Source organism: Peromyscus leucopus, chromosome 17 (assembly GCF_004664715.2).
Source record: "Peromyscus leucopus breed LL Stock chromosome 17, UCI_PerLeu_2.1, whole genome shotgun sequence".
Taxonomy (NCBI): domain Eukaryota; kingdom Metazoa; phylum Chordata; class Mammalia; order Rodentia; family Cricetidae; genus Peromyscus; species Peromyscus leucopus.
In genome coordinates, this window is record NC_051077.1 from 22075150 (window position 1) to 22096888 (window position 21739).

Here is a 21739-nt window from a genome sequence, read left to right on the forward strand (position 1 = left end):
ATTTTTCTCAGCATATACCTGAAATACAGTGAAATCTTCAAACCTATCTTGTTTTCCCTTCCTGCACACAAAGTGAACAGTGGTCTAAAATAGAGGGATAAAATATTTCCTTTCATCTTAAAAAAAAAAACCCTAATATTAGGTTTGTGTTACATTTTCATGTTGGCCAAGTCTTTCTGATTACTTTTAAATTATAGCTTTTCTATAATAATATGCAACTCAGCATTTCTACGTGGGGGCAGCAACTTTGCATTGGTAGCAGGACACACCACTATTAACGCTCCAAATTACAGCTCCTTGACCTTGTCAACACACACTCATTATTCCAATTAAAGTAAAATGAAAGGGAAGCTCAAAGTGAAATATAGGAACCTATGAAAAGCAAATTCTCTTTTCCTTCATATTTATTAGGGGGAGGGCTCTTGCGCTGGTCTAGTCAAATAAATTATTGCTTAATGGGTGAGGGGACACAGAAAAACACATTAAATAGTACACCCTTTACAACAAAATGGAGTCAGAATACAAGGGATGTCTTTAAGGAATGGATAGAAAATTAAAATTCCATCTATATAACAGCAAACACATGCCGTGAGAAGTAACTACTGTGCACAGAATGGCTAGACCTTGTGCTTCTGGATGTAGGCACTTATCAGCCATATTGACTCAATCTTCCACTTCCACTTCCTGTGTTAGGGAACCTGCCCATAGGATCTCAAAGGTGAGTCTGCTTCCCATTCGCTTTTGGACCTCTTCGGAAAACAAAGGCAAGCAGACTGCATTCAAGCCCACTTACTAACATCCTGGTATTAGCCACCACCACACTCATATTTTGCCAACTCTTCTACCACAAGTTTCAAAAAAGACTTTTTGCAAGGAGCCAAATGTGGAATCTCAGAGTGTAACTGCTTGTTACACATATGGACTGTAAACTTGTTATGCACCACAAACTTCCCACTTGGTGAATGCCTCTAACAAGAGAAGATAAAAGTTAAGTCATTGCATTCCTGGTTTCTGAACACAGTCATCTGGCAGGGTTCACAGCAGGCTTAGAGCCTAGGGGTTCTCATATTCTGTCCACCACACACACAGTCATTATTCAAGGAGTTCACATCATGCATAGAGTCTATGGGAGCCCATGCTTTGTTCTTAATTTAAAATGGCTTTATTTACACTAAGATTTGAAAATTGTAATTTCACATTTCTTGTCTGTTTCACTCTTCTTAAGATGCCTTTGGGTGGTCTCTTCCAATTGATTCTAAAGAAAATTTCCCATTATGCATTAATCTCTTGTCTCTTGTCTTTTCATGCTCTGAGTTTGATAGACTTGAAGGGTTTAAGCCACTCCCATGGTTACAGTAAACAATCATGCTTTCAATGTGACTCTTAGGAGTCAAGGAGAGTATTAAAGTTAGTAGTAATAGCTACCTTGGGGCATCATCATTTTGTGATTGGTATATCTACTGAAGGCACATCATCATTTTGTTATTAGTATATCTATTGATCATGTCCAATCATCAAACGGGTTTCTATGATCTGCATTTACTGTTCTGCTTATGACTTGTTACTAATGAATTGCTAGTGAGCAAATTCACCCAACTATAAAGCCAGTACCATTTTTGATGTCCATTATGTAGAAACCTAGATTTACATTTTCTTTTTCTTTTTAAATGTGCTTCAAAACTATTTAGCTAAAAATCTAATTTGAAAAGAGGAAGGTGATTTGCTTCAGGTCAAGTCTTGGCTATCCAGTCTTACTAGCCTCTTCTCATTTTCATAACACTGAAACTGTTGACAAAAACCTCAGCATTCCAAAGTGTCTGTCCACACAATGGGTTAAGTGAGATGTTTGCTTATTTCTTGAGATTTTACATCTACTTTTTTTTTTTTATAAAAATACTGCTTTCTTGAGAACAGCTAAAATAACCCAGAGACAGTCCCCTTCCCCAATACTACAAGTACAAAATCCAAAATGCACCCTTCAGAGATCAAGTTGGGTACAATGGAAAGGAGGCCCTATTTGAAAGGGGACTTTTTTTCTCACCCTGTTTATTATATATATATATGCATTCCATCTTGAATTATGCTGAACCACGATATTATAATACTGGTGCTTCAGTGCCTAATGTTGCATTAGGTTCCAATATTGATTCTATTGAGGAGTGCAGTATAATTTATAACTAAAGATCATTATTTAGTCTTTATATGGTCATCAATAAGGCATAAGCTCCTTTGACTTAGGAGCATATACGAACTTGGCAAAGCTCATGGGAAAGAGAAGATTCTTAGTAAAAACTCAGTTGACAAACGCACATGCTGGGATGAACAGTACAATGATTAAGTTAGATGGCTAGTGTGTCCATATGGATGGTCTAAATTTCTTTCCTCATATGCTTTCTCCCCCTTCAATTATTTCCAGACATTTCAGCTTACTCAAATCTGTAACTAGATCCATTTAGCAAAACAATTTAAAAAATGATTGCTGATACTAATGATAATTATAAGCACATGGTGTTTACTATCTGTCAGTCTCTGTTTTAATTACATATGTCTATTCATATATGTGAACACATGTGCTCTTCTTAAGAACAGAATGACACTTCATTACACATATGGAAAGCTGAAGCACCGAAACATTAAATGATATGCCACATCACCAAGGTGTAAGCAAGAGGAGCAGGGTTGAAACCCAGGCAGCTTAGCCTCAGCATCCCCCGCTTAATCACTGTGTTCCACATCTGTCACTGCAGCAAGGAAGCTGCTGTAGCTGCCCAGGGACCACATGGTCCTCCAGCACTTTCTGGATGAAAAAGTATATGCTGGTGTGGGTAGATGGTGCAAGTTCAGGCCACATTAGCATTTGGCTGACTGGAAGACATAATAATTTTGCAAATTCTTCATTTCCTTGACAGTCAGAGTTGCACCTCAATTTTTCAATGGAAAATTATTTCAGCTCCGCCCTCTGTAACTATTCAGCCCTATTTTATGATTCCCTTAATGTTCATAAGCATCTCATTAAGGAAAGACAATTGCCTCTAAATTCAGAGACATATATAAATCACAGAGATTAAATAACACCCCTGATTTAGGTTGGACTCTTTCCCCTCATCACGACTTTCTCTCTTGGCAAGAAAAACCAAGCTCAGACCAAGCTATTCATTTTCTAGAGCAAATAGTAATGCTAATTCAACATTTCTAAAACCTCCGAGTTAATTTTCAATGCACATAAAAAGCAATAAACCCTTTTGAAGTTTCACTGGCTTAAGAAATGGAACCTAAAATCCAAAGAGGTTCATTAATCACTTGTTTTATTCCTAAGCCAATGTAGGAATAGAACAGGAAGAGAAAAGGGTGTGTGTGTGTAGGGGAAGCTGTAAGTTTCTGTTTGTTTGGATTTCCTAAGAAAATTGTGAGCATATCTCAGAAGCACTACTGTAATTGTTGGTGTAGTTAGAAAATGACCTGTGGGGTAGAGGAGTTGTGGGCAGCAAAGGATGTGTGTTCTTTCTAGGAACACAAGCCAGAAGACAAGCTGAATCTCTTGGCACCATCGAGTCTGGTGCCCAGATAACAGTGGCAGGTTTCTGTTGCATGGATTCTGCAGGGTTTTTTTTTTTTTTTTTTTTTCAACTCTTGTGGATATTGGCATATCTTCCAGGGAGGCAGCCAGAAGATCTGGTGGTTGTCTTTGGTATTAGAAGATTAATAAATTAGTCTTGGTTTATAGTAACAGAAATCCTAGAGGAGGGAACAAAATCGCATCTCCATTACCATAGTCAGTTGTGTGCAGTTGGCTCTGAAGCAGCCTTTCATTCCCTAAAATGACACCATACAAGGGTTTTAATTCTCACTCCACTAAGAGCCAATGTCGAATTAATGTGAACGTGTTAATGATCACATTAATAAAGAGCACAAGCTGGCAGTGTGGGCCATTCATTACATAAGAGGCCTCTAACACATTCCAATGAGTTTTTCTACAGTCTCCAGAAGAGGAAACTCTCAGATCCAAATACCTCCTTTTGGAATACATACGTACAGATACGGGTGCATAGACATTTATAGATAACATTTTCCCAAAGGCATCTGGCTGCCAACTTCCTACTTTCTGTGGTATTCATGATAGACCTGACAAGGAAATGTGCTGACGTCTGAAACTTCTTAAACACGTTTTTCCTTACTTTTCCTGTTTCTTTTCTGCCATCTCCATCACACCCACCCTGATCTCTTCTTAGTCTCCTCCATCCACTTCCTCTGTCCCTTTCTTACTACACTTTCCTCCTTTCGGTGAAAGCCTTGTGTGTTAGCAAACAGAAGCCCTGCTTGAGCCTTACACAGTGATTTAAGGAACATAAGGACTTCTGCTGAGTGGCAGCTGCTGCTGTGCCCAGTACATACATCCTCTCCATACCATCCTGGTCTCTTTAAAGTGATGTTAGCCAGAAACCCCATGGAATTCCTAGCCTAGTGGCCCCACTATCTGCTCGATTGCATGCTTCTCTTTCAGCATATGTCTTAAGTAACTATAAATGATAGCCATGCACTTTCGTGGCAATAAGCATACATATCATTATACATATATGCACATAGGCTAAAATAAATGTTAATGGGATTTCTATCATTTTCCATTTCCACCTTGTTCACTCTTCTCCAGAGGCAAGTAATCATACTCTATCTAAATAAAATTTACATCTCACACATTGCGATGTGATTAATAAGTTCTGGTCATTACTCTTCAATTGGAGATGGATGCAGGCCCAGCTCTTACATGGTATCTTTCTTGCCCTGCATTCCTCATATATTGTTGTAAAAAAGAGATTGTGGTATAAATTATGGACTGTGTAGCCAATGATTTGCTATGTTTGACTTATTTCTTTTTATCCTATTTTTGGTTCCTATAGTTATTTAGAGGTTTGGAACAAGATCTTGCTGTATAGACCCTTGGGGTTGGCTTCAAATGTGTGATCTGCAGTCACCCTTCCTCAGCCTCCCAAGGACCAACCTAGAAGGCATGTGATACAGAGTCTGGCTTTTTGATTTCATTTCTCTGGGCTTTTTATAGTGTGGGCATTTCAAAGATGATAATATAGTTTTTCTGAAAAAAAAATCATTATTACCAGCAGGAATTCAGTGATTCAAGCATTTAGAGCAGGCTCTATGAACTGGGTGGATGCTACAGATGTAAGGCCTAGTATCTGCCTCAAATGAACTTACGTTGTAGTAAGCAATAGTGGCCTGAAAGGAGTTTCAGTGGATTTGTTGTCCATTATATGTTTTAATGAGAAACTATAAGAAGGATGTATACCTTATGTTAATAAAGACTCATATATGGGAGCAGATAGAATGAAACTTGTGAGGAAATTAGGGGATGTCTCTTTACTCAAAAAGATTCCAGTATCGAATGGTCAGCTCTTAAAACATATACACAATAACATAAAGACTGAGAAACTTGCATTATGCCTTTAAGGATACACACACACACACACACACACACACACACACACACACACACACACACACATGTATGTGCTAGCACTCAATGAAGAAAGAGGCCATGAATTTGAAAGAGAGCAAGGAGGGGTCTACAGGAGGATGAGGAGGGAGGAAGAGGAAAGAATAAATGGTATCATTACACTGTAATAGAAAAAAAAACTTTTGAAAGACTCCAAATCATTTGAGTTTGTTGCTTGTGTTTACCAGAGTTTTCTGCTTAATCTGATAGCGATGCAGCCCATGAGGGCTGCTGTGGTCCTCAAAGACTCTGGTGTACAATGACATGTCATTTACCTCTCCCTGCTCTGTCATTAGTGGAATCAACTTCATGTTTCTTGTCTCCTTGCTCTGCTGGGGGTCACTATGCCTTTGTGTTGACATGGAATCCTAGCTCAACCTTCTAAAAATTATTATTTTTATTTTTATTTTTTTTGTTTAAGGAAGGACTTGTATTCTTTTTCATGCAATTGGCCAGTGTTTCTTTTAGTGTCCCATTTTAGCCTTTACATTTTTATTTCCTCTCTTACCCCTACTCTCCCTTTTTATCCTTCTTCATCCACTTTCTCTTTCTCTTACTTGCTTCACGTTCATCCACTCAGTGACAGCCTTGTATGTCAGCAAATAGAAACACTGTTTGAACTTTCCTCAAGGATTTAAGCGACTGTATGCCATGCAGCAGGAGGGCCCCTGCTCTGTTGCTGCTGATGGTGTAAATAAGTACACACATCCATGTTCTGCTAAATACTGAATATTCACTGAGTTCACCAGGTTGTATTTACTGTTTTTACTTTATCATGTAACTGTTTTCACAATTATAGTTGGTTTTAGAATTAAATTTGTGATGAGCCAAAATATTTGAGCCCCACCTACCTGCAAATATATTTGACTTTCTAGTTGTTTATTGGCATGCAGTTGCTTGATGGTCTAACATGATTTCACAAAATGTAAAACCATCTAGAAACAACAGGTGAAGAATTCTAACAGGAATATTTGATCCATCTGTACCCAATTACCCCTGATAATGACTTTTCAATATCAATTGTAATACTTGACCTATAGTACATTAAAGATTTTAAGTCACAAAGACTCATAGAATAGAACCTGGTTGGCCGGGCGTTGGTGGCGCACGCCTTTAATCCCAGCACTCGGGAGGCAGAGCCAGGTGGATCGCTGTGAGTTCGAGGCCAGCCTGGCTACCAAGTAGCTCAGAAAGCGCAAAGCTACACAGAGAAACCCTGTCTCGAAAAAAAAAAAAAAAAAAAAAAAAAAAAAAAAAGAATAGAACCTGGTCAATAGATATGTCTTTAAAGCCAGAAGGACTTTCGAGTAAAATCATGCTGTTACTATGACTTTGTCTGCAGACTCCCCATCCTTTATTTTTTGTCAATTGAGATAAAACTCATTCACAAATTTTAATCTTTCCTCTAGTCCTCCTTTCACTCACCATATCTTGTTACCATGGCTTGGACCTTGGTTCCACCATCTTGGTGGTTTTAGTTTTTTTTGGTCCAATGTTACATTTCTTTCCATTTGTGCATCTAGCCTTGTACTTTGGTCCATCCCGTGACTTGTATAATTCAATGTCCTCTTTACATCACTTGCCAGTCCATGTGACACTTTCATAATTGCAAGTCTCTAAGACGGAATTTCAGGGGATAGAGAGAAAATGATGCTGGAGAGATGGACAGGCTTTGACCAAATTTATGCACATTATAAAGACAGAATAATAAGAACATATTTCATTTTTATCAACCTAAACTAATTTATATATTATATTTTAGAAATATTTAAAGCACATTGCAATGTGTTTTGCTCTTGGATGGATTTTCTGTAAGAAATACTGTGACATTTGATCAATATCACTTTAACATATGACATAGTTTTCTGACATGGAAAGCTAGGATGTAGTATGGAGTTAAAGTACCACACATATGTGTAGAATGCAGTGGTACACATATGTAAGCTATTATTCTTTTTACCATGTGCTGTGATGTACTGGATTATATTAATATTAGGTGATATTCCTCAATATACCATGGTTATCTCTCAATCTAAATATTCCTATTCTTTCTTGATAATAGACAGTTTTAGGCAAACATGCTTTTCCATAGCACAGACTCTAGTTCTCAGCCCCCTGATAGTTTAGCATAGACATATAAGTAAATTCTAGACTATGACCTCTGAGACAAAAAAGATATGAATCTGTCTTTCTTATCCTTCTGGCTACAGAGATGAAGCTACCCTTATCATTTCCCTGTCCTTATGATCTGAATATGATAAAGATACAGGAGAAGGAAGAAGAGTGATAAAAGAGGTTTGACAATTGGAAAGCACAAAGCTAATATAGTTGCCCAGGCCTGCTGATATCCAGCTATCATGGACATGTGAAATAGATTGGGTTAGCCATTCTTGTGTTGACTTTTAGTGACAAGTGATCTAGTCTAAAGTCCCAGTAATAGAGCTTAAAAAGGAAGATTATGTAATTAGTTTGGATTTTTTCTTTTTTCTTTCTTGTCTGTATATGTATGTAAAAATGTCTGTGTTCATGCAGGTGCATATGTGTATAAGCAAATACATACATATGCGTGAGAGTGTGTGTAGGCTAGAGATGACTGAAAGAACCTGAGTGTTCTCCGGTATCATTTTTTGAGCAATTGTCCACTTTTTATTTAAGTTAATTTATTTTTACATTTTTATACATATGTATGTGTGTGTGTACCATCACACATATCAGGAATCCCAAAGCCAAAATCAGTTTGCTGTTGGATGGAGGGAGTTTCTTGGAAGTGGGTATTGTTGCCATTTCAAAGTTATTACTCCAAAGCAATACATTTTGGAGCTTATCCTGCTTTGTAGTATGGTTTATGTCTCATCTAAGTGTATTAATAAAAACACATCCATACATTTCTTTAATTATACTATTACTCAAAAGCTTGGCAAATACATAAATGCTCTTTATGGAAGATGGAATTTGGGACTCTTTAATTAGTAAACCACCATCAGTGACAAATAACACTAACTTTTCCAAAAACTCCCAACCTCAAGTCTTTCCCCATGTCTTTTCCATCTTCACATATCGTTTGGTTTAAGAGACCACTTCTTAGACTCTCTCCCGCCTCCAGACTTCTGTGGAATGCATCTCTGAGGACCGCTTTTAAGCAGCTGTCTCAGCCCAGGGTTTCACCCAAGGCTGTAAGGGCACTTGAGTCGTATGCCACACAGCCGTGTGGCTCATTCACTAATGTTTGTTTGCAATTCTCTTGGTTTCCCTTATATTTCATGGTATCAATTTCAATTCCATGGACGATTTTAACATATTTAAACTCAAAAGTGTAGTATTAGGTCCAAAGCTCATTGGCTAGGTAGGCTACGATGCATTCCTCTATGACAGAGACTGCTTATAGATTCATGTGTGTCTATTCCAGATATTACTGGGCAAAGTCATATAAAATAGTGAGCGCCTGCTACACCTTATGGGTTTTAAAGAGTAACGATGTAGATATGAGGCCCACTATGTCTAGAGGAGTACCAGGCAACATATTCAAGAGGTCACCCATTGGTTTATTTGTTTTGTTTTGTTCCTTGAGACAGGATCTTATTGGATAATGAAAGCTACTTTCATATCTCCCATCCTTCTGCATCAGTCTCCCAAGTAGATGGATTTCAGGCCACCCCCTGAAGACTGAAGACTCTTGTAGCCTATTTGATTGTTTTTCTGTTTATTTGTCTGTTTTATTTCAAACTTAGAACATGGATTATACCCCAGTGAAAGAAAATCTATGCCCGAACATTCAGTGAAGAATTTGGTATTCTTATTTGGCAATCAGTTAATCAGCTGATTGAAATTCCCCACCTCGAATGATCTCACAGGCTCTTTTACATTTCCAACCTCTCTTCTTGTGTCATACCATGACTGAGAAGCAGTTTTAACTAGATAGATGGCTTAGACAACGATTTCTGGTATCTGGCACCTCACTTTGTACAGACCAGAAAAAGTGGTTCACATGCATCCCTGCAAACATTGTTTTCAGTAAACCCTGTGGCAGAGACCTCTAATGCCAGCTATCCAGAAGGCTAAAGCAGCAAAACTGTATGATTGAAGCAGTCCATACTCAAATACTGCCTGAGCTACATAGTGAATTCCAGGTCAGCTCGGGCCAGTTCAGAGAGACTCTGTCTCACTCAGTACAAACAAACAAACAAACAAACAAAAACAAAAACGTTAGGACTATAGCCTGGTTATACAATACTTGCCTAGCAGCTCTCTCTCTCTCTCTCTCTCTCTCTCTCTCTCTCTCTCTCTCTCTCTCTCTCTCTCTTCTCTGTCTCTGTCTCTCCTCTCTCTCCTCTCTTTCCCCACCTTCTGCCTGTGACTCAGATGTAAAGAACTCAGGTATTGCTCCAATACCATGCCTATCTCCTTCCTATCATGATGACAATGTACTAAACCTCTGAAACTATAAGCCAGCACCAGTTAAATGCTCTCTCTCTCTCTCTCTCTCTCTCTCTCTCTCTCTCTCTCTCTCTCTCTCTCTCTCTCTCTCTCTTTGGTTTTTTGAGACAGGGTTTCTCTGTGTAGCTTTGCACCTTTCCTGGATCTTGCTCTGTAGACCTGGCCTCGAACTCACAAAGATCTGCCTGCCTCTGCCTCCCGAGTGCTGGGATTAAAGGCGTGAGCCACCACCGCTGACCATGTTTTCTTTCATAAGAGTTGCCTTGGTTATGGTGTCTCTTTACAGCAACAGGACACTGACCAAAACATATAGTTTTATGAATTTCTAAACATATAGATATACTTTTCTCTCAAACTGGAATATGCTATACTTACTAATTTGACATTGATTTTTTTCCAGATGAACAATACCATGAATATCTTGAACATGAGCGCCATGATTTTCACTTCATCTTCTGTGTGCATGCATGTGTGTGTGTGTGTGTGTGTGTGTGTATGTGTGTGCATGTGCTCTTGTATCTCTCTATTTATGTGTATGCATATGAGTGTAAGGGTGTACATGTATGTGGAGGTCAGAGGCTGATGCTGAGTATTTCTCTATCACTCTCCATCTTTTTTTCTTTTTTTTTTTTTTTTTTTAAATTTCAGCTTTATTTTGTGTGTGTGGGTGGGTGTTATGCCTGCATGTATGTATGTGCACCAAGTACATGTCTGGTGTCCATGGAGGCTGGAAGAGGCATTGAATCCACTGGGACTGGAGTTAAAGATGGTTGTGAGACAACGTGTGGGTGCTGGAAATTGAACCCAGGTCCCCTGAGATAAGCACTGAACAATCTCTCCAGCCCCAATTCTCCATTGATCCTGACGTTTACCACTTGGCTAGACCAGATGGCCAGCAAGTCCATGGGTCCCACTGTCTTTGGCCCTTGAGTGCTGGGGTTAAGGTATGCCTTGCCACACCTAGCTTTTTACATGTGTACTGGGAAATCAAACTGAGTTCTTCCTGTTTGTCTGGTGAGCACTTCACTGACTGGGCCATCTCTGAAAGCCCTTCACTCCAAGTCCTTAATGGCTGTATAGCATTCCATACAGTCCATAGTAGTGACCTATATACCGATCAAAATTTAGGCTGTTTCCTCTAGTTTTTAGTTTTAGTAAATATCTCTGTACATATTGTTTTATGTATACTTTTGTTTATTTTGGTACAATTTGAGCTGATTTTCAATTCATAGTTATTTAACCCTCATTAATAACAGGTAAAACAACAGTTATTATACATTTTTGTGGCGATATTGTGTTCCCCAATATAGTGCACCTTAATAAATTTATCTGGGGGGGTCAGAGAACAGAACAGCCACAATATTAAACATAGAGGTTAGGCAATAGTAGTACAAATGTCTTTAATCCTAGCATTCCAGAGGCAGAGATCCATCTGAATCCCTGTGAGTTCAAAGCCACAATGGAAACAACCAGGCATGGTGACACATGACTTTAATCCCAGGAAGTGATAGCAGGAAGAAGAAAGATATATAAGGCGTGAGGACTAGGAACTAGAGCCTGGTTAAGCTTTCAGGCTGTGAGTAGCAGTTCAGGTGAGATCCATTTGGATGAGGACTCAGAGGCTTCCAGTCTGAGGAAACAGGAGCAGCTGAGGAATTGGCAAGGTGAGGTCGCTGTGGCTTGTTCTGTTTCTCTAATCTTTCAGCATTCACCCCAATACCTGGCTCTGGGTTTGATTTTATTAATAAGACCTTTTAAGATTCATGCTACACATTTTATTTCTAATGGTTTTTATCTTAGCCATGCTTTCTACAGCAAATTTTGAACCTGTATGTTTGCATTTAATCTTCTCATTCGAAGGCAAGCCAAAAGGTTTTAATGCTGCAACACTTTGGAGTGTTGAAATGCTTAAAATAGAAAATTTAAATTAGAACCTGCAAATGAGATATAACTGCAGCCTTCAAACTGCAGTCTTTAGCAGTATGTCGAGGAGCAGATTCCTTCCGGCATTCCTCATATTGATATCAATGGCCAACCATGAGCATATGTTGCAGGAATGTTCAATGTGCTGGTAGGCAGTGGGACCAGATTTATCTTATTTTAGGGAGCTATGCCATAAGTCAGTTAATATTGTCTTGTGTCATTATTGCATTCTCTCCAACAGATTTGAGAGGACATATGGAAATTTCTGGAAATGGGACCTGAACATTCCAATCATAACAATTTAATGGAGCACTGACATTTCAATACAACTTACATAAGGAAGGGAGTGTTTGCCAGAGGCACAGAATATTGTAGGTACACAGGCTGAGCATATCGACATCTGCGGTAATGCCCTTGAGTTCATTTCAATGGACTAGTGATACACTACTGATGTAGTTTGTTAACAAAAACCATAGTTTATGGAAATAAGAGAGACTTGGAAAGGTCCCCTTTCAAACAGTAGGTGGGTAGCCCCAGTTCAACAGAATGAAGAATATCTACTTTAAGTTTTGTAAATGTGAATTTATGATTAAGATTACACGAGGAGAGGAGAAGAAAAGTATCTTTTCAAAAATTTTTACTGCACAAAGTGTTCCAATCTTCAGGTTTCTTCAACTGCAGCAGAAGAGTGATCGGAGAAGAAACTACCAGATTTACATCAGTTTATGGATGTTTAAAAATATACATAAAGGAAGCCTGCAACCTTGAATAAGAGTTCAATGCTAACTCAGTCATGTAGGGCCACCCCTGTACTTTTCTGATCTGGAAGATTCCTCAGGGGAATCCTTAGATTCATTCAAAGGGGCCTTGGTATAAAATAAAAATGAATGTCATGTACTGGCCCTTTTCAAGGAAAAGGCATAATGGTGTGTCTATTGATAGTGGATGTACTAGAGTAACATTTAAAGTACATGTGAGGTATTGTCTTTCCATATGGACAGGATTATTTTGAATTTTAAAGAGTTATTGTGCTTTTAAGTTCTGTGTATATGTGTGCATCTGCATGTAGGTATGTGCAGATAAGCGCAGCGGCCCACAGAGGCTGGGAGAATGCATGGGATGCCCTGGAGTTGGAATCACAGGTAGTTGCGAGCCACTGCTCATGGGTGCTGGGAATTGAACTCTGGTCCTCTGGAAAGAACCATATGCCCTTATCTTCTGAGCCATTTTATCTGTCCCAAGTTGTTTTTGTTTGTTTGTTTTTGTTTTTGTTTTAAATATGTGAGTGAAAATGACTAAACATGCTTTGGAAAAGAAAACAAGGCCAACCAACTGAGACAAAATGAAGTACACTTCAGTCTTTCTTATAAAACTTACATGTCATTTTCCAGAAGGCCATGAACTACAAAGTGGCAGGCTGTGGATGGTGGCTAATAATTTCCAAGGAAAGCAAGCCATGTTGATTCCTATCTTGAAACAATTTTAAAAGGCCGCACACCAACACAATGTTATTAGTGAAATAGTAAGATCATTATATGTCAACTCTCACATATCTCCATAATCTTATCAAGAGAATGGTCTTTAAATTGTATGGGCTACATAACGGAGTCCAAACAAAACTAAACTAAACATCTGTGCATCCTTTTCAGCCCAAGAAAATTTGTAAGTAATGAAAATAAAGATATTTACCAACATTTCGAGAGCCAGATGATCTATGTGTGAGGCTTACCTTTCTCTTGCGCAGTCTGACCTGATTTTCTACGGTCTCCTGGGTGGTCACGGGGCCCCTTAAAGGTAAACACTGCATGCCATGGTCTGGGTTGACCTTGAGAGGGCTGTTGTTTTGATGTTCTGAGAACCCAGTCTTCTCCAGGTCATTTTCTGCTGACATTCCACCAGGGCAGGAAGGCGGCTGTAGAAGGCAGCTTCCGAAATCTGCTTTCAATAATGGCAGCCCTCTGTCTGCACCAGGAGCAGCCAAGAGCTCTTCTTCTACTACTACGGGGTGGCATGTTTTTTCCTGTTCCTCTTTAGAGAAGTCTGGTTTCCTTCGTTGTTGAGCGATTACCGCAGAATTAAGCAGCTGTGTCTCGGGTGCAGTATCTTCCACGTTCAAAGAACTGAATGTATTGACTTGGGGCACATCTTTTGTTTCATCCGAACTTATATCCTTACAAAGCTCCAGGCTTTTACTTACAGCACCAACACCTTGTCTTTTGCCTCTTTCTTCTGCTGTAGAGACATTGGCTTCATCCGCTTTCCTCCAGGAGTCACATGAGTCTTGGTGACTTTGCCTGATGGACGATGCCTTCATGAAGGAGCCTGCTCCTTCGATACTACGTTGGCTGTCCCTTTCGTGTCTTTGGGGAGTTGAAATCTGTGAATCATTGGTGAGGTGGAGATCAGAATCAGTATCCTCATCAGAAATGTGCACTAGTGTCTCTGTGCTGGCTTCCAGAGACAGAAACTGCTCGTCTCCTTCCTGGCTGCCACTTTCATCCACCTCCTGTGAAATGTGACCCATCGGCCTCCCAGGAAAGTCTCTAGGCTCTGGCCCACAACAGCAGTCTGGTAGAGAGGCACACTTCTCTTTCTGGTCCACATTTAAGGTTGCATCTTTTTCCATACTTGCCTGCAAGCTGTCGGATGCCAGTCCGTGGTGACATGCTATGTCATACTCATCAGAATTAAAAGGCTGTCCAGTCTGTTGGGTCACATGCTCTTCCCAGCTCCTTTTTCTGATAGCTACAGACATGTCGCCATAGCTTAACAACAGACAAGGAGATGCATTCTGTATGACGCTCACCTGGGATGGAAATTGACCAAAGATGATTTTGAATTCATGGATCAAGGAAGAGAGTGCGTTCTGCCATTTTGTTGCCTGTTAAAAAATTTGAAAATATGCTGTTACAGATACATTTCCAAGGTAATAATATTTCATGTCAAAGAATGTAAATCTGTGCTATTAAACAGAGGTAGGAAATAATACAAAGTCTTTGCTTAATAGACTTAATGGTTTTCTTTCTCAGAATCAGTCTAATATTAGAGAAAAATTGCATTTAGTATTTTTAGTGAAACCTTATCAGTACTTAAAAACCAATTGGGCTGGTTTATTAGTGAATGAAGATATAAGTACCAAAACATTTTAAGCTCCATTAAGAAAATATTTGAATTGCAATACTTAATAAAATTCACTGGAAAAACTAACTTCTTGCTCTGGCTTTACATGCTTTCCTGATTTACTTTTGTGAACAAAAGCCATTAAGGAAATTGATTTGCTGTTTGGTTTGAACTGAAACAAAGGCCACCAGGGAACTGGTCCTGCAAACTTGAGCAACAGAGACAGCATATGCAATACATTAGTGTGTAAAAGAACTCATACTGGTTCTAGTGACCAGGATGTCTCTACCCCAGGGTATAACAGAGAAGCAAAATAATACAGTTTAATTCATATTAACTCACAATTCATGAATAAGAAAGTATGACTCATTCTATCATAAGGCTTTAGGCTTTAGGATAGATATTTCTTTCCATATATTCATTTTCTGCCATTATTAATATCATGAAAATATTGTTGAAGCCATATATATATATATATTCATAGCAATAGATTTAGGACAAGAGCCAATGTTTCAAATTAGATCGAGCTTTCAAGGGCCAGGCTCAAATAACCAATGGAGTTTATTGTCTCCACAGAATTATGATATTTTAACCTTCATCATCCTCTTCCCTCACGTTTTTACTATGTATGAATTCTAACGCCCCGTGAAGCAATTCAGGTGAACCAAAAAGGAGATGTGAGCATAATAAGACAATTAGATCCAGTCTTCAAATACTCAAGTCTTACTCTCTTTCCTTATGAAGATGTCCGTACATTTCTGTTAGGACTTGGACCATACAGATTTAAGCAAACAACAAAATCACATGTAAGGAAAGGACAAAATGTAAGAACTTCCCAGGTCTGCATCTTCTCTCTTGAATTATTTAAACAAGTTAAAGGAAACAAGCTTTATCCATGTTAAAGTCAGCCTTCTAGAACTGACTAACTCAAATGTCAATCTACGGTGGAAACACATTATTAGACTGTGAATGAAAAATCCCACTGAAAGAGCAGACAGTTTTTAGTTTCTGCTCTGCACAGGAACTGCCAGCATATACTGTTGCCCTCAGCCATAAACCAGATTAACTGCTAGGCTGGCGTCGATCCCATCTTTTGAAAAGGACTCTGACTCCGCACCAAAAATTTCAAGTTATTTTAACTAAGCACATGCTAGAAAGGTAAATAGTCACACCCTATAAAGATGGATGGAATTAAGATGTGCTAGCATTTTGGTACCCTGGTAGGACCAAATATCCTTCTGGATACTTTTTGGTTCCTTCCGAGGTTTGTGGCCATCTTTGAAAATGGCCATCATTCATATTTTCCATGTTGGCATTCACCTTGCACTGAGAAGAAAAATATAAAGCCTCTGAATTCCATGCATAAGTCATTATAGTGTGGGAGGCTACGGAAAGTGGAAAAAAGACTCAGATGCCGGCCAGAATGTTTCTGCTTTCATGGGCAAATTTGGGTTGTAATAGGGTGGTTCTGTTTTAGATGCTTTCTTTTCTTTATTTTTATCCAGTGTAGAAGGAACAGGCTAACATAAGAAATGCCAAGTGGTATTACTGTGCCATTCCTAAGCCCATTTGTGTTTAGGTTGAGCTTGAATTCTGGTTTCATTTCTTTCACTAAGGAGAAACACAGTTCTTTGAGCTCCTCAGAAACTTTGAGCTGAATCTGAAAAATCAATACACAGTATTTTTTTTCTTCTGAGAGCATATGATAGTTGTAACTTATTCTACTCAGCCATGGCAAGTAGGTAGGTGCTTCTGTCATATTGAAGCGTGGTAGTTCAACAAATTCTGAGACGATCTAACAACACACACAGGGATTGTAAGTGAGTCAGGTTCACTATAGTGTAACTCTGTCCTCATTTCTAATCTAGGCTTTCAGAGTATTTTAAAATCATTTTATGACCCTATGCTGTCTAAAATATTTCCTACTTACTATTATGGACAACATCATTATATTTTCAACACTATTCCACAGTCTGTGGCCTAAAGTATTTCATCTTCGTCATCTTTCCTATGCACACTTCTTACTTAAATCCAGATTTTTTTTTAATTTTATGGTTAAGTCTTCCACTTAAAGCCAGGGAAATTATTAATAAATAAAAGCATTGAGTTATTGGCACTGCATCTAAGCACACCAGCCCAGCTTTCTAAATTATCTGAACTCACTAAACCCATACTGTAAGATGGATTCTTTTTAAAAAGCCTGACTTTCCCTAAGGGAGTCTATCTCCAGTTGTTTTATTTAAAATTATCTTCAAAACCGGGGACCACTATTCCACACATCTCTGTTACATTTCTTTCCTAATCCTTTTCATGCAATTTTATTCAAAATGAGCTCAGCTGCTGAGGATTTGGATAGAGGGTCTGGAAAAGTGTAGGTCATTCTAGGGTGTTGATTTTATGAAGTAAATTTCCATGGGGATTTTTACTTATGCAATGCATGTGTTCAAGCACCGCTGTGTCCATGTTCCTAGAGACTCTACACATTTCTAGTCATGCATATGTCCTAGAAAATCCTCATGTGGTGTTCAAAGCTGCTTTCTGTGGTACTATTGCATAGCATGTGTAGACAGAAAGTGATATCTGTTGTTTGGTAATTTTGTACAACTCCTTAACATAAACATCTCATATAAGTTAGAATTAAGCACCATTGAACATTATAGTATCTAATAATGAGAAGTGGAGACATTCTAGTTTGAGAATCACTGACCAATTTGTCATGTTAAGTCCTCACACTGTAGTTTACATTTACTTCTGAAATACACACACAGTTTGTAATTTGCTTTTCCAGTTAGAAGAAACTTTATTATTGTCAGTTGTACATGATGCAAGAAGAAGAAGAGAGGAGGGAGGAGGAGGAGGAGGAGGAGGAGGAGGAGGAGGAGGAGGAAGACTGCATAAGGAAAGCCCCTGTGTGGCTGGAACAGTGTGTGGTAGTATCCAGTGGAGAGCAGTACAAGAACAATCACTATTAAAACCTCATTTACTATTTAAAGAATGGTAGACATTGTGCTAAACATAGAGAATAGAAATGCAGATATTATATTCTGTCTTTCTGGTTGCACCTTTTAATTTTATACATGATATTCATATAAACAAAAAATAGTAGCATCATTGATGGATATGAATATTGTGAAGACTCTCACAACAGTTGGGAACATCATTTTTCTGCTGTCCCTTTTCTTACCTCTCTTTTTTCTTTAAAAGAATAGAGAGTGATGTTGGGTATGGTAGATGCACTAGATAAATCCTCACAGAATGAAATCTTCTTTGGTTCATTTTCTTTCTCTACAAACATCTAAGCCCAAAGGTAAGCTTGATAGAGTTTCCTACTTGATGGAGGAAATCTTTCCTCTGCTTCCAGAGACTTACTATTCTAGGACACCCTTTGGGAAAGGTAATGGACACAGTGACAAATGCTGGAAAATTATTTGAGTTTTAAAATTCATTAGCAATTATTTTAATTTCAAAAATCACAGAGAAGTGACCATTCCTCGGGAGCCCTTCATAAAAACTGGAGGGAATCTTTTCTTCAAATATGAGCAAAGTACATCATATGCATGTGTGAATGGTTCCTAGTAAAGTCCATTATTCTGTGTGCTATCTTTCTAAGATTTCTTTTTTTTTAATTTTGAAGTGTGTGTGTGTGTGTGTGTGTGTGTGTGTGTGTGTGTGTGTGTATTTGACTGCTAGTATCCACAGAAGCCAGAAGTGTTAAATCTAACTGGAGCTACAGATAATTGTGAGTCAATTGATGTGGGTGCTAAGAATCAAAGGTGGGAACTCTGAGAGAGCTATACCTACTTTTAACTACTGAACTACCTCTCCATCCCTCTGGGTGCTAATTAAAAAAAAAAAGCAGACAACCTTCTAGGACTAATGATGAAGTCTTTAGAGCAAAGAGAATCATGGACAATATGGTAGAACGAGAGAATAAAAAATGAGTACATTCAGAAGCATCACTGTGAAATTTCAGAATGTGGGTTATATAAATAAAATACCCTTAATGCTTTCAGGGAAACAGAAGATTGTATTAGAGGAATTCTGAATGAAGATGGTGTCAGGATTCTCAGAATGAACACTGGAAATAAGATGGCAAGCAAAGACATCTTTATAATCTTGGGTTGGAATTTATTTCTGCTTTAAAATATATTTTTAGAAGTGACTAGAGAGATAGACAAGGCAACAAGAAAGCCAGGAATTCCGTGGAAATGTCTGTGTAGTAGAATTTCTATGATGGAAACTCATATAGTCACTTTCTGTAAAAAAAAAAAATGACTCTAAGAAAAGCATCTTTAAAATGAAATGTAAATGTGTACACTGAGATGAATTGTATAATGATGAGAGACAATTTAGGTGGAAAATTATTAATAGCAAGAATTACAGAGAATATTAGAGGAACCAGTTATTATCTCTAGGAAAAACAGTTTTATCAGAAAGGAAATGCAATCATATATACTACATAAATCATCTGCATGTTGTGTACATAGTAAAAGTAACACAAATAATCAATACTGACTCAAAAACTAAATACAATGGGAAATGATCATTTTTAAAGCATAGGGTTTTGTGAGGGGTGGAGTCAGAGATATTGGAGGAAATAGAGGAAGGTCCTTATTTTCTATTGGAGGAAATAGAGGAAGGTCCTTATTTTCTATAGTAAAAATTAAGGGATACTTTCTAAAATGGAAAATACATTATATTATAAATTTCTATTACTGTTTAGAAATGTGGCTGTAAATATCAGAAGAAATAAACAATACAAACATAGAATATGATTTTATTTGGATATAGGAAAAAATCTATTGCTGTAAAGGCTTCCTAAAATGTGTACCTGTACATATATAAAAAGAGTTTAAATGAAATTACTCTATAATGGGATATGGGGATGGACAATATCTTTACTAGATACCACAGGCTTGCAAATAAAGAGCTCAGTAGCAGAAATGTGTTATCTTTTTTGGAGTTGTTGGCTGGTGGGTTCTCCTAGATCTCCAAATATTACAGGTTATTGCTACTGCTTTTGGTTGTTCTCCAGAAGTTGATGGTAAGACTACATTGCTAAAGACACCACATAACTAGAATTATAGAACATGAAGAAATCAAGCTGTTATTGACATGGAATCTTCATTCCTATTGTATAACTTACATAGTGCTGAAAAGGTTATGCATTTGCCTACAGGAGAAAAGTCATCAACTGTCTTACTCTACTGTGCACACATTGAGCTATAATATAGTCCTGTCCTGGTTAGATATGCAACAGTGGCGTGAATATTGTGGGAGTAACCAATCATTTTCTGATTGGATTTCAGTGCCACTGTGCAAGATGAAACCCATACTTAGTTCTGCTTCTGGGGCCTAGGTAGGTCATGGGCCTAGGGGAGAACCTAATACTATTATTCTGAGAAATGGACATAGTAATTAAACTGATTACTAATGATTTATCATTATTCTAAAATAGTTTCAACACGAATCAGAGAAGAAGTATTTTCTTTAACACTAGATTGTTGAGATAGCAAACACCAATTGGTCTTGCTTCATAGAATAAAAGACTAAAGACCATGGAGTGTTCAGCCCTAAATGGGACATCTGTATCCCATTCCTTCCTGACAAGGCTCAAAAGTCATCAGAGAAGAAGAGATTGAATTACTGCAAGAGCCAGAAGTGGTAGACAACTCTAAGGAAACAGTGTTTTCCGCAGCCAACAGACAAGTTGCACGTATAAATCGACAGCAGCTGTGATAGCATGCACACCTGTGCAAGCTCCAGCCAGACACAGTGCCAGCGTGGAGGGTGGAGGTGACATTGTAGTCACACCTGTAAACAGTCCATGCTCCCCGCACTCTTAATCAAATTAGAATAAGTCAAGTAGACAACTGTTTAGACACAGACATAACTGCACTTTAAATCAGTCCTTCGAGTGCACACACTCATTAATGTCAAAGTTAAGTCTTCATCACAGCGAACTAGTGTGGAGGACCAAGATGGGTTTTCTTGATGAAAGCATTAAAGCAGGAATTATCCAGGTTTTGATTTTTGTCACATCTTCCCATTGAAAAAAAAATGAAGAGGAATGCCTTTCAGGACCAAACTGAAATAATTTAGGCAAAATGCTTATGTTCAGAGAAAACTAATAGCAGATAGGATTTTTTTCTCAATCCTTTATGTGAGTACACAAACAACAGAAGCAACAACACATTTCTAAGCAGAATTTCTAGGAGTCTCACAAGGCAGCCAACTTCCAGTAAAAGAATTAGTGCTTTCTTCATAGGCAGTCATATCACTGAATCCAAAGTTAGAGAAAGGCAGAACTGGGTTGTAGGAGAGAAAACGTTTCAATAGAGAATGCAAAGACTTAAGTCCATATGATGTTGGGAAGATGTCCTTATGTTAACAGCCATTTATACTTTAATCTCTCACAGAACCATTTCCTATGTACTTCACATAATTATTATTTTAAGATTTCTTTAACTGAAATAGACTGACATTGATTCCCCCTCCTTTATCCTCCATCTAGCTCCTCTCTCAACTCCTTCCCATGTCCCACAGACTCTCAAGTTGACATCCTCTTTTGTTTTATTATATTTATTACATTTGTGTGTGTACACAAATATATATACAACCTGCTGAGTCCATATTTGTTGTTAGTGTGTTCATGTTTTTAAGGTTCACCAATCAGCATTGGACAACCTATAAGGGGATTCATCTCTGGGAGAGTTTAACTTTCTGATTCCAGCTGTCAACACCATCCCAGAAAAA

The 21739-nt window shown here is 38.2% G+C and overlaps 1 protein-coding gene across 3 annotated transcripts in view; it reads right to left on the reverse strand.

The window, feature by feature from the left end:
* Positions 1 to 21739, reverse strand: part of Dlc1 (DLC1 Rho GTPase activating protein) — a 385945-nt gene that overhangs the window by 355877 nt on the left and 8329 nt on the right. For all 3 annotated transcript variants that reach the window (XM_028872374.2, XM_028872373.2, XM_028872372.2), the window contains exon 2: positions 13593 to 14744. In XM_028872374.2, the coding sequence (XP_028728207.1) occupies positions 13593 to 14618 (1026 nt within the window). In that variant the 5' untranslated portion in view covers positions 14619 to 14744. The remainder of the gene's footprint in view (positions 1 to 13592; positions 14745 to 21739) is intronic.